This window comes from Acyrthosiphon pisum, chromosome A2, assembly GCF_005508785.2.
Source record: "Acyrthosiphon pisum isolate AL4f chromosome A2, pea_aphid_22Mar2018_4r6ur, whole genome shotgun sequence".
Taxonomy (NCBI): Eukaryota; Metazoa; Arthropoda; class Insecta; order Hemiptera; family Aphididae; genus Acyrthosiphon; species Acyrthosiphon pisum.
The window spans coordinates 63,651,879-63,664,058 of NC_042495.1; the positions used below are offsets into that span (position 1 = coordinate 63,651,879).

The 12,180-nt window shown below is 27.2% G+C and overlaps 2 protein-coding genes across 3 annotated transcripts in view; both read right to left on the reverse strand.

Annotated features, from left to right (window-relative positions):
* Window positions 1–215: 215 nt before the first annotated feature.
* LOC100165143 (cap-specific mRNA (nucleoside-2'-O-)-methyltransferase 1) lies at window positions 216–7,460 on the reverse strand. 2 transcript variants are annotated; one of them, XM_001943533.5, is made up of 19 exons: window positions 7,344–7,460; window positions 7,181–7,266; window positions 7,008–7,100; window positions 6,698–6,944; window positions 6,495–6,615; window positions 6,210–6,433; window positions 5,944–6,105; window positions 5,717–5,884; window positions 5,473–5,640; window positions 5,217–5,412; window positions 2,419–2,528; window positions 2,118–2,347; window positions 1,878–2,054; window positions 1,604–1,797; window positions 1,397–1,516; window positions 1,118–1,337; window positions 831–1,054; window positions 493–604; window positions 216–430 (listed from the first exon to the last, which is right to left on the reverse strand). In XM_001943533.5, exons 3-19 carry the CDS (start codon window positions 7,010–7,012, stop codon window positions 325–327), a joined length of 2,784 nt encoding a protein of 927 aa, XP_001943568.2. In that variant the 5' UTR covers window positions 7,013–7,100; window positions 7,181–7,266; window positions 7,344–7,460; the 3' UTR covers window positions 216–324. The 2 variants fall into 2 exon arrangements, with proteins under 2 accessions (XP_001943568.2, XP_008185744.1); XM_008187522.3 differs by lacking the exon at window positions 7,344–7,460 and having other exon boundaries at window positions 7,181–7,331.
* Window positions 7,461–8,707: 1,247 nt separating this feature from the next.
* The window catches only part of LOC100164464 (brahma-associated protein of 60 kDa), a 7,146-nt gene continuing 3,673 nt past the window's right edge, over window positions 8,708–12,180 (reverse strand). Inside the window, exons 6-11 of the mRNA XM_008187521.3 lie at window positions 11,468–11,596; window positions 11,240–11,413; window positions 11,027–11,172; window positions 10,841–10,961; window positions 10,641–10,778; window positions 8,708–9,634 (exon numbers count right to left, since the gene is read on the reverse strand). Coding sequence (XP_008185743.1) covers window positions 9,479–9,634; window positions 10,641–10,778; window positions 10,841–10,961; window positions 11,027–11,172; window positions 11,240–11,413; window positions 11,468–11,596 — 864 coding nt within the window. The 3' untranslated portion in view covers window positions 8,708–9,478. The remainder of the gene's footprint in view (window positions 9,635–10,640; window positions 10,779–10,840; window positions 10,962–11,026; window positions 11,173–11,239; window positions 11,414–11,467; window positions 11,597–12,180) is intronic.

Consider the following 12,180-nt stretch of genomic DNA (forward strand, 5'->3'; position numbering starts at 1 on the left):
ATCTCTCCTATTTTAAATTTTTTAAGGTTTATCTTGAACTTATTATTAACTACAGCAATATGTCAATACCATTGATTATAAATATTATAGATTTCTCAGTGAGCCGTTTTTTTTTTTTGCGTATTTAATCAATGATAATGCATAATTCATAGTCTTAAGAAACTTTGGCTAGTGTCTTTAGAATAAGGTTTTTTTAAAATAAAATACCCGTAAAATTTTATTTTTTAGTTAGTCAATTAAAATGACTAATCTGACGTTATAATACATAATGAATCAGAATGTTCAATAATAAATTATATAAGCAAGAAGAATACTCAAAATAATTCACTTGATAAGCTTCTCAAGATCTTCTTGCTCCAAACTTGGATTTTTTAACGGATTTCCAAATTCATCCATCCAAAACCATATCTTATTAGTAGTACGGCAGTCCCTACAGAGAAATAAATATTATGATAACTTCTGTTGTACACTTTTAGTAAAAGAATATTTCACCTAAAAGGAGCATATGCAGCAACTGGGTTTCCTTCTTCATATATAGCTGGTTTAGTTGGATGACCATAGTACATTGTTTTATAAGTTCGTGATAATGCCCTCACCCATGGACCTATATGACATTAACAATATAAAATTAATTACATTAAAATACAAAAATTATTAATTAATGTTGTACAAAAATATCAATGGTTTGATATGATTTCAATATTGAAGACATTTTTGATTTAATATTATCATCGGTATTGATTTTGATCTTTAATATTTCGATACAGTATCGATATTAAAAAAAATGTATTCAACACCAAATACTAATTAAATTGATAAAGTATAATTACTTAATGTGGCTTTAATAAATAATATTCCAGAAGCACAACAATATTTTTCACTATCCAACATGAACATCTTAACAGATTTACGATGAAACTTCGACCATCTAAAGTCAATTTTCTCAAAAATGTCTGAAATGGTTTCTAGGTAAACGGGATCTTTTACTCTAATTCTTGTTTTGTCTGATTCTATTTTATTCATGGACTTTGCAAAATCTTTACAATAATTTATCCTAAACATAAACTAATAATTAAAAATTCATTCGAATATTTGTTAAATCAATTATAAATGTTACCTTGATAAATAATGTTCATTACTAATATCAATGTTACCAAGCTTATAAGCATCTATAATGTGCAATACTCTTACTCTAAGTTGTCCCAGATCTTCACCTTCTAGTTCAATAGCTAGTTCACCATATACAAGTGTACCAGGACTCATCATTACACTCTTTAAATATTCATTAGAGACCCATTGATTATTAACTAATTCATATACTTGGCTACCACCTAAACCTATAAAAATTGTAAAACAAATAATTTATAGTTTATAATATTTTATACTTGAAACATACTCAAAAAATATGTAGGAGGTTTAGAATTATTGAGCAAAACACAATGCCAATCATACACAGACTTGACGTGTTTCCGTAAATTTTCTTTGTTTAAAACTTCTGGTATTGACTGTAAAAAATCTAAATACAATAAAATACTAAATATTAAAGTAAACAATTAATAACTAAGTATATTCTTATAATATCTAATACACATAATATGATTACCTTTTGTTCCAGTTATCAGTGAATTGCAAGTATCTTTAGGATCACTTCTAAAAGGGGCACGTCTTACACCATCTTTTACATCCCATAATTCTAAACATTTTTTTTTTAGATCTTTTTGTCTATCATCAGCTAAACGTTGATCTTTGGTATACGCCACAATTTTTGATAAACTCAATGCTTGAATCTGTCCTAATCTAAATTAAAAATACATTTATTTAATTTAAATATATTGATGATTACTTTTAAAATAATATTATTTAATACATTTATTTACTTATTATTAGAATCCCAAAGGTATCTAAAAAAATTAGTGTCCCTTTGAATTTCGTGCAATGGAACAATAGATAAAATATCTTCTTTTGAATCTAATCCATTCCAAGTTAAATTCACATTAAATAAATATTGTTTTATATCTTGTACATCATCTAATCTCCATTTACATATTACATATCTAATAGCAAAAATGATATTTTATCGATCAATATGTAACTTAAACATTTTTGTTTAAAATTACCTTTCAGAATTTGCAGGGCGACTCGTGACTGGTTTGTAAATACTGATTTGTTTAAAACTCTGGTACAAAAGGAACAATAAACCAGCACTAAATTCAGTGAATATATCAAAAAGTTTACACATGAAATGTCCACCCGGTTGAAGAATACTCAAAGCAGCCAAAGCTTGACACAAATACAATCGTTTAGATAAAATTTCTTGGAAACTTTCTTGACCATCAACAGAAAACCCCTATAAATATATTATTACGTTAAGTAAAATTGTATAACATTAATATATTTTTAGGTGTTTAAATTACTTACACCATCAGCCATAACAAAATGCACCCCTTTTCCTTCAGTCATCTTCATTACATACCTTTCTAATGACAAAATATTTTTTGGTTTATATACATCACCATCTTCATCATGACCTGAAAAAAATAATGAATGGGTTTGATTTTAAAACTCAGTGACAGTGTTGAGTAAGTTACTTTTAAAAAGTAATTACGTTACTTTACTCGTTACTTAGAGATAAATTTAATTAAGTTACTTTACTCGTTACTCAAATAAAATTGTAGTGAAATTACTTTACTTTTCAAATAGAAAAGTAACGCATTACTTTCTCGTTACAAAAAAAAAATAAATATTTTTTTTCAAATTTCTTGGCAATTATCATTCTGCAGGCAATAATGTAACTTTTTATAAAAATACATTATCTATGCTAAAAAGGTATAATTTTAAAAATGTGTACAAAAAAAAGAAGATGTACAGTTAATACATATTTACATAACAATGCTACAATAGTATTTACTTATGAGTTATGACTATTAAAAAATAGTACTTATTAATTGTAGCTACTTATCAATAGTAATTAATCATTATATAGATAAGTATAGTATAGTATAGTTTTGTATTTGTGTCACAAACTGACAACATAAACCTATATACCTATACATATCTGTAGAGTGTCAACTGATCGACTGACACCAAATAAGGAATAATAGTACTCAATCTTGTATTTGTGTTATTAAATATTATACATGTAAAATGTCAAAAACAATTGAAAACTGAATTGTGGCTAGTTGGCAATAGGTAGGTACTTGATAATTCGAAACTGTAACTTTATAGAAATTACTTATCAAAAGTAATTTCCATTACATTTTCGTTACTAGGATATAATTCTAATGAAATTACGTAACGCGGTACAAGCAAAGTAACGCCGTTACTTCTGTTACGTTACTATCCAACACTGCTCAGTGACGAGGGGAGATTTTTTGGTTGGGAAATGGAACTAATACGGCGTCGTTGATAATTGAGGACTGAGGTAATAAGAACAGCGAGACGCATCTCATAGCATAGATAGTAAACCCCACTCACATTAAAATTCCCCCCATGCGCCCATAACTGGGAGACGTTGCATCAAACCATCTCTTTGATATAATACAGTGCCGTAGCTAGGGGGTGGGCACTGGGGGCACGTGCCCCCCGAAATTTTTTTTAGCTTGTTTTATATTATATTATATGTTTGATAAAAATTAAAAGTTAAAGCTGTCGAAGTGAACCATTTCGAAGGGGTCAGGTTTAGGAAATATTGTACATCCATCATTAGTACTACATCTATGTGTGTAGTGACTGATCATTAGTGTGTGTGAGTTCCCCGAATGCTTTATGTAATTTAAGATAAACGACGGCTAAGATTCTTAAACCCCAGTAAAGTACATACGCGCGGTCATGTCACTATATTTTGTGATAAAAAAATGTTCAACTTAAGTGTACCTCAAAACTCCCAAAAAGTGGAAGACAAATTCATCCAGTACCAAAAGCTATTTTAATTTTGAAAACATATAATTTTGATTCCTTAATCTCTTTTCTAGATAATGTAGGAAATGGATTTATGATTCGTAGTATTGTTTAATTAGTATTATTTTACCAGAGTAATTTTCTTTTTTTTTTCAAAATTCACTTTTACTTTTGAATTACTAAAAAAAAAAATCGCTTCCAACAAAACACATAAAAAGCGGAGAAATTGTTATGTTTTTTTTGAAATTAAAATTGGATTTCTGGAAGTATATTTTTTTCCGCTTATTGATCTAATTGCACGAAAAAACTACCAGCTTTCAACAGTCCTAATATAGTCTTGTATTTTTGTTAGTAAATTTTAATAATATTCGAACCATAAATGGAATGTTTTATTTACAACACATTTTGATATAATGAAAATAATATTGATGAATACATTAACCTATGGTTTATAATAATATTAATACATTGTTATATTAAAATGTAGCCAATGTAGGTACCATATTTGTTAACATAAATATAATATAATCATAAAACAAGTAGTAGATACACTTTATGAACAAAGGGTTCATAATTAGATATTCTAGCATTTCAAAGGCTAAAGAAAAAAAATTAAGTGCCCCCCAACATTTTTTTCTGGCTACGGCACTGATATAATACCATATTTGGAATGATCCGTATCACTTGCTTGTACGCACCGTGCCCATTTAATCAATTTTAAGAATTCTATAACCGTACAACAAAAAACCGAACTAACAAATATTGAAACATACATTACATTTATAATATAAATGACGTTCAAATTTGTAAATAATTTATAAAAATAAATTTATTTATCACCTGTTCAAATTTCTAAGTGGGGAGATGTTGTATCATTGTCTCCTAAGACACTTTGCTAGTGTTAAAAGCTAATGTACTATAAAATAACTAAAATGAATGCAAAATACTTTTGACATAACAATGAAATGTCATTCTTTTGACAAATTAAAAATCTAAAATGAACATAATTACTGTCCATTTTATAAAAATTAAACTTGGTATACATAATACAAAATAATCATAGTTTTAAAATCTATATTATGTACAATTCCCAAAATGGTTTATTATACATAGATACGACATAGGTATTCATTATAATATGATATATTAACTATGTATTCTTAAGAGTTAAGTATTTATAAATATTATAATTGACATAAAATAAAAATATATCAGCACTTAAGTTTTCTGTATATTAATTTATGTAGAGTTATGCATTTGAAAATTAAGTAAAATCACAAAAAACTTTTATTATTTATTTATTATATACTTATGCTTACCATAAAAAGCTTCAAATGACTCTGGAGAACCTGCATAAAAGTCATTCAATTTGAAATCGTTTGCATTACGTAATGTAAATCCTACACCTTTAGCTTTCCAACTTTTTCGCCATAATACATATTCAGAAAAACCTCCGGGTCCAGCACATATATCAGCAAAATAGAGTAAACTACTAGGACTCGTTAGCATAGATGACTAAAATTATAATAATTATAATAAACAAAAATATAATACAAAAAAACTATGCATACATACACCATCGTTGTATTTAGGATCAGTGAACATAAAATCACATGCCCAATCAATATTGGCCATTTTCATTGCAGCTCGGTTTTGAAATATTCCATTTTTTACCGTTTCAAATGGATTTGCTTTAGTTCTAGCATGACGGAAATCATGGTCATCAATATTATCCAAAACATTCTATATGATAATATGAACAATTTGTTTTAATATTATAGATAAATAATAAGATACTTTGAAAAATATAAAATTATACCTTGCTACAATTAACAACTTTAAAAATCTCTGAATCAGCAAACTCTGTTGTTTGATTATATGTTAATTTTTTTTCACCAGTTTCAAACCAATAATTCATATCCTCAATAGATAATGTCAGAGGATCTTCATTTTCTAACCATTCGGTCACTTTTAAAATATCTGCCGACTGCAATAATTGTAGATTAATTATATTTAATTTTCTATCATCTTTGATACTATATTTACTTCTTCTTGTTCAGGATCCCAGTCTAAAACAAAAGATTCTCTTGGCTCTCGGGATGCAAAACCCAAACCTCTACGACCTTTTTGAGTAGGTAACTGTACTGGATTGACCAATCCCTGAGCATTTTTCCCCAATCCTTCACCTTCTTTATAACCACTTTTTTTCTAAAAATTAAATAATTATTAAATATAAATAGTAGAAACTGTTTATAATAAATGTATTATTTTAATTAATAATTTATAAGTGTTTTATAATATTTAGTAATCACCATTAAAGACATTCCCTTGTTACTCTTTTCACTATCTTCAACAGTTCCATAAGTCTTTGAAGGATGATCGTCTGATTCATTTGAATCAGAATCAATTGTTCTTGAGCAAGAAGCACCATCAGATGGTTCAGTCTTCAATTGTAGGCCATGATTTGAAAAACAGTTAATACTATCACTGTCCGAGCTATCTTCAGAAGAAGATAAACTTCTTTTATTTTTACGTTCTAATAGAAAATTAAAGTTAAAATTATATAATTTATCTTAGGTATTTAAAAATTTAAATACCTAGCTTAATATCGCTCTTCATAAATGCAACTGGATTATTTAAATACGATTTTTCAAGATTATTTGGAGCATAGTTGTTAGCATACTTTATTTCTTTTGAGTCATCTATAGTTTTATTCGACTATAAATAATAATATTGAGTGAACTTATGATTAGATAATTAACTTTTACTACTTATTAGTTACTGTAAGACAAATATTAACTTTAAATGATGATTGGCCTTTGGATTTAAATTTTGTTTTATATTTGTTTTGTTTAGGTTTTTTAACTTTATAAACATTATCAGCAACATATGGAAGATCTTCTTGGCTTTCATCTTTAGTATAAAACTTTGATGTAGCTCGATCTTCAATTTGGTGAACTTTCAACTTTTTACTCTTTTGTTTAAGTATCTCCTCCTCGTCTGATGACGATGAAGATATATCACTGCTGTCTGACAAATTTCTTGCCCTAAATCGTATTACAATGTTTATAATATAAGAAGACAAATAAATAGGTAGCTTCAATACTTACATCATGTTCAATATTCAACAAAAAATCTAGATGGAAATATTTTCAAAACACGTAACTTTTATAACAGAAAAATATACAACTATCTAGATTGTCCTAAAATTATAATAAGATAATGTTTATTTATGAATACTATATTGTAAATATTATAATATGAATTTAAAAATGTTACCAACATTTTAGGTTTTATAAACGGCAAGAAAACTTAAAAATGTTTTCAAGCACAATAGTCGATTGACATTCTTACAGCACTAAAGTCCACCTATTGGCATAGATAAATTATGTGAATCACAAAATAAAAAAAAAAAAAATTTTTTTACAATTTTATTGTATATTTACCACGATCTAATATTTATATAGCAGTTTAGCACCTACTTGATAATATACTATGATACCATTTCATTATTCACAAACATTATAATATGTATTGACATTTCGCAAATCCCTAACGTATCAAATGATTATTGAGATAAGAATATTATCACAAAATGTGATATTATACCACAGTGATTATGCCATAGACATATTAACTAACACGGCCTTAGAAGATAAGATATCTTCTAAGGCCGTGGTCTATGTATTATACTATACAGAATAATCTGTGCTATTTAAGTATAATCAGCACGATTTAAATATCTTAAATCGTGATAATCAGTGATTATTAATCACCTGTAACCACAGAATAGATAAAAGTATTATGTATAATCATCGAGATGTATATACTACAGTGTTGTATATACATCTCGATGTGTATAATGTATTATTTTAAATTATAATAATACTTTATACTACTACCTCGTACCTATTTAACATTTGTAAATTTTTTTCGTTATGATTTAGCTATATGTTCAATACACAATAGTTAGTAACAACGGGTCTAATTTCTAGAAACCCGTAATTTATTTACGTCCCAACCAGAATTTATATTAATTTTGGACCATGTATTCTAAAAACATGTAGACTTCTGGCGGCATGTCATGAAGACGTGCAAGTTTAACAAAAACGATGATTGGCATTAAATGTTAATGAAAATACTCCTAACTCAAAAAAGCAATAATATAAATATATTTTATATTTATTGTCAAAATTGAAATAATTATACCTAACTAACATAATCAATTAAAAAAAAGTTTTGTAAGCGGATGCCGCTCTGCTGTATAGTTGGTTACAAGTGGGTAATTGTATAATGGAGAATTTATATTCAATGATATAATATCATTGTATATGGAAAACAATTCTGAGCAGTGACCGTTTGTTTAGTGGCGGATCCATAATTAGAAAACCAATCATGTGTAAAAATTCCATTTTTCCTTAAGACGATGTGTCACGAAAAAAAAATCACTCGAAAAATTCCTTTAAAAACATGCTTTTGCGCGTTCCAATAACATGGGTTACTGAGTCGTTTTATTTATTTTTCTTTCCTTTTTCCCAGCGTTTTCATAAACTATTAGGAATTTTTTACTTTTGACCCCCCCCCCCCCCAAAAAAAAAAAAAAAATACCAACTAGATTCACTTTCCTATCATAGAATATACTGTTGGAGAATATCTATTTTAGGTACTCAATCTGCCAGTGAATCTAGCATAGGTATGTTCTATTACATGTTATGTACCAGTGTCCAGTGTACTACAGAAAATAAATTGTAATAAATGAGTGATAAATATTTATAGCAGACAGATTACACAATATCCAAAAGCATTTAAATCTTGGCTCTGAAATGTATATTTAAAATATAATATCATTAATATATAATATACAATTTAAAGATTACAAAATAAACTTAAGTAAATACAACTAATTAGTATTTAAATCAATCAATTATAGCTATTTTTTTCTTACTGCTAGATTTCCTCTTACAGTTAAATTTGTTTATTTAATATAATGTATACATTTCACTTACTAAATGCTACTATATATAATATATATACCTAAGGGATTCCATTTTTTAATTATAACATAATAAGGGATGCATTTTTGGTTAATTGCTTATACCAGATAAGCTCACTTTCACTTAACCTCATAGTTTGGTATTAAACATTAATGTATAGAAGTTATCATACTTATTCAAATGTATTCAGTGAGAATAAATATTTTATATTTTGTATAATAATAATAAGAAAGTAATACATTAATAACATTTGTAAGCCTACTAGGCAATATAATTCAAATCTTGAAAATAAAATAATTAAAACACTACCTTAATAATTATTCTTTTATTCATAGAATTAAATTAATGTAATTTTAAATAATAAGTATATACTTTAAATCTATGTTGATCTTTAAATAGATTTTAGTTGACACACAAATAAAAATCTTATATCATTAATTAAATGAACTTAAAAAATGTACAAATAATTAATAAATAATATCAAGAAAGGTCATACGCTGGTTATATACTTATATCAAATATAATAATTATATTACATTGAATACTATCTTAATTTAAATAATAGTAAAATATATTACATCATTATTTTATGAGTTACGAATACCCAACTGATGTTCAAGTTCTGCCCGTTTCTGTTGAACTTTGGAATAGAAGTAGCGATTAACAGCTTCTTGTGTCCATGGTTGATAATAAAATTCTGCTCTTCGTTCTTCCTCTGGGTTTCCAACTACATCTGTCATCGTCTAAAATATTGACAAATATAATCTGTATAGTTTAATTTAATCAACATTAAACATAATGGTATTTTTAGTTTTTACTGACAAATACTGATTATTAAAAGAATTTTCTAATATAAATCTACATCTATGGGAAAACAAATTTTCTAGAAAATAATTATACAGTTGAACTTGATTAATTTTTTTAACTCAAAATTGTCGCAATCTTTTTGGCCGGTTCCTTTAACTTTTGCTAGCCAAATTCGACTATATTATTCGAAAGTAGATATGTTGAAAGTACGATCTACTAAAGATTATCATATTATGTGTTGTGTGGTCATCTTTGAACGTCATCGTCTATAAGGTATAGCTTAGAGTATAGACCTTAAAGTTTATACTAATAAATAATAATGTAATAGATAGAACATAGTAGTAGTTTCAGCAGCCAAACATGACTCCTCTCCTCAGGATTGTAGAGTCTACACATGTGCAAGGCATGGATTGTTCAACGATTTAAGAAGTTATGGTGCGTTAAAATGTACACTATAAAGTAATTTATTTGTAAAGATAGTTGAATCTCAAAAACTAAAATATTTATATAGCCCTTTGAAATTTTTCAGATAATATTTGATATATTACTCAAAATATACATGTCAAATTTATTTTTATTCCCCTTAAGATTCAACTGTAAAACAATATAACGCGTAAATGACTTTTGTAGTATAAAGATATAAAACAATACTTTTGATAGTTCTATACTAAGTTATAATAACAAATATTTTGGTCACAACGAATGGCATGATAGCAAGCTGTGATAGGCAAGACCGCACCACCATCTGCATTCAGCCTAGATTTCTGTATGTGAGTATAAGGTCTAGGTATATAGCCGTTTTAAAGTATTTAATACATATTAATACTGTTAAAAATAATTAACATATTATTATAATAAAAAATGGACAATTTGGGTATTATTAAGGTTATGAATCTAAATTTCTAACCCGTGAATATTAAATTTAAACTATTTTATAAATACCTTTAAGTCTCTTGTTTGTGAGATTATCCATTTATATATAAATTGTTGAGGATCTTTAGCAAAACTCAAAAAGAATTCTCTATTCGTTTTTAACTGATTAATTGTTTCAACTGTTTCATGGATCTTGTTATCTAGGCTCTAAATAAAAACAAGGTATTGTAATAGGTATAAGAAATAATATATATCATTTGGAAAATTACCTGTATTTCTTGCTGACTAGCAGTAGATAGTAAGAAATTATTCATTTGTGCTTTTAAAGTATCATCTACTTCAACATCAATATCATAGCATGCAGTTTGCTTTTGTTCAACACCCTCAACACTTAAAAATTAAATAAAATTAGTTGAAAAAAAATTACCAAAAAGTATGTAATTATTCAATTTTACCTTATAATATGATTAATTACAATAGGATCAGGAGGATGAAGTAAAGTATTAAGTCTCTGTGGGACTTCAGCAAATTTCATACGAGTGCAATTAAATATTTGTTCCAAATACTTGTCACAGTTTATATATTCTTTTTCGTGAGAATCCTAAAACATTATATATTTAATATAGTTTGAAATATTTGTACATAAATATATATATATTGTGTTTTACTTGTAGCTTATGAGTTTTTATAAACTGCCAAAGAGCACTTATAATAACTGGTCTGGTTTGAGTATGAACACCCAAAAGTCGAGCTAAACGTTGGTCCAATTTAAATTGTAATGGTTGATAATCAAGAAGCAATAAAATAGTACAGCGTACATTTTTATCACCGGGCCGTTTCACCTGAAAATCAAATAATATTATTTATGTGAAAAAGAAAAAAAGTAAAATACATACTTGAAATCCATCAGTTTCCTGAGTAGTTGCGGTCCGATGCCATTCAACCAGATGATTATCAGGCCCATATAAATCTTTATCAAGTTCAATGACCAGTGATTTAAAGAAGGAAGAAAATTTTCTTTTTATCTAAAATATTAGAAATTAGTAAATTTAAATAACAATAAATTATTAATAAAAAAGTGGGTAAGTGCAACAGGGTGGAGTAGATCAGTGGTGGTGAAAATTTGTCCATCGTCCCTTCAGTCCTTGGACAGGATAGTGTATTGTTACAATATTCAATTTGAATGCAATGATTGCACTCGATAAAAAACGATTCTCAGCAGACGAAAGAAAATGTATAAATTATAAATATGTATATTATATATGTATATGTATATTATATTATTGTATATACCTAGTGGTAATCGGGTAATTTTTAAATTTTATTCGTTTCTATAGTGATAAACAAAGCATTAGACAAAAAATGTTGGTGGTTTCTTACGGAGACGTTTAAAAACTATTGAGAAAATTGAAAAAAATTGTTTCAATTTGCTAAAAGACAAGATACTTTATGTTGAAATCGAAGCACTATTTCTGGTAGATATTTTGTTTATAGGATAGAAAAAAAATAAACATCATTGTAAAACCACTATAGTCCGCGACATGAAAAGTGGCCCCTGCCCGTCACAAACCTAGCGGCGGTTTCGCCTCAGTGGTTCAAATTAAGCGCG

Bases quoted from the DNA above. Each gene is read 5' to 3' on its own strand.
- LOC100165143 (XM_001943533.5), bottom strand. The intron at 1,798-1,877 runs GTAAATAAATGT...TTTTTAATTTAG, and splicing joins CTTTGGGATTCTAATAATAA to ATTAGGACAGATTCAAGCAT. The intron at 431-492 runs GTGAAATATTCT...ATTTCTCTGTAG, and splicing joins GCTGCATATGCTCCTTTTAG to GGACTGCCGTACTACTAATA.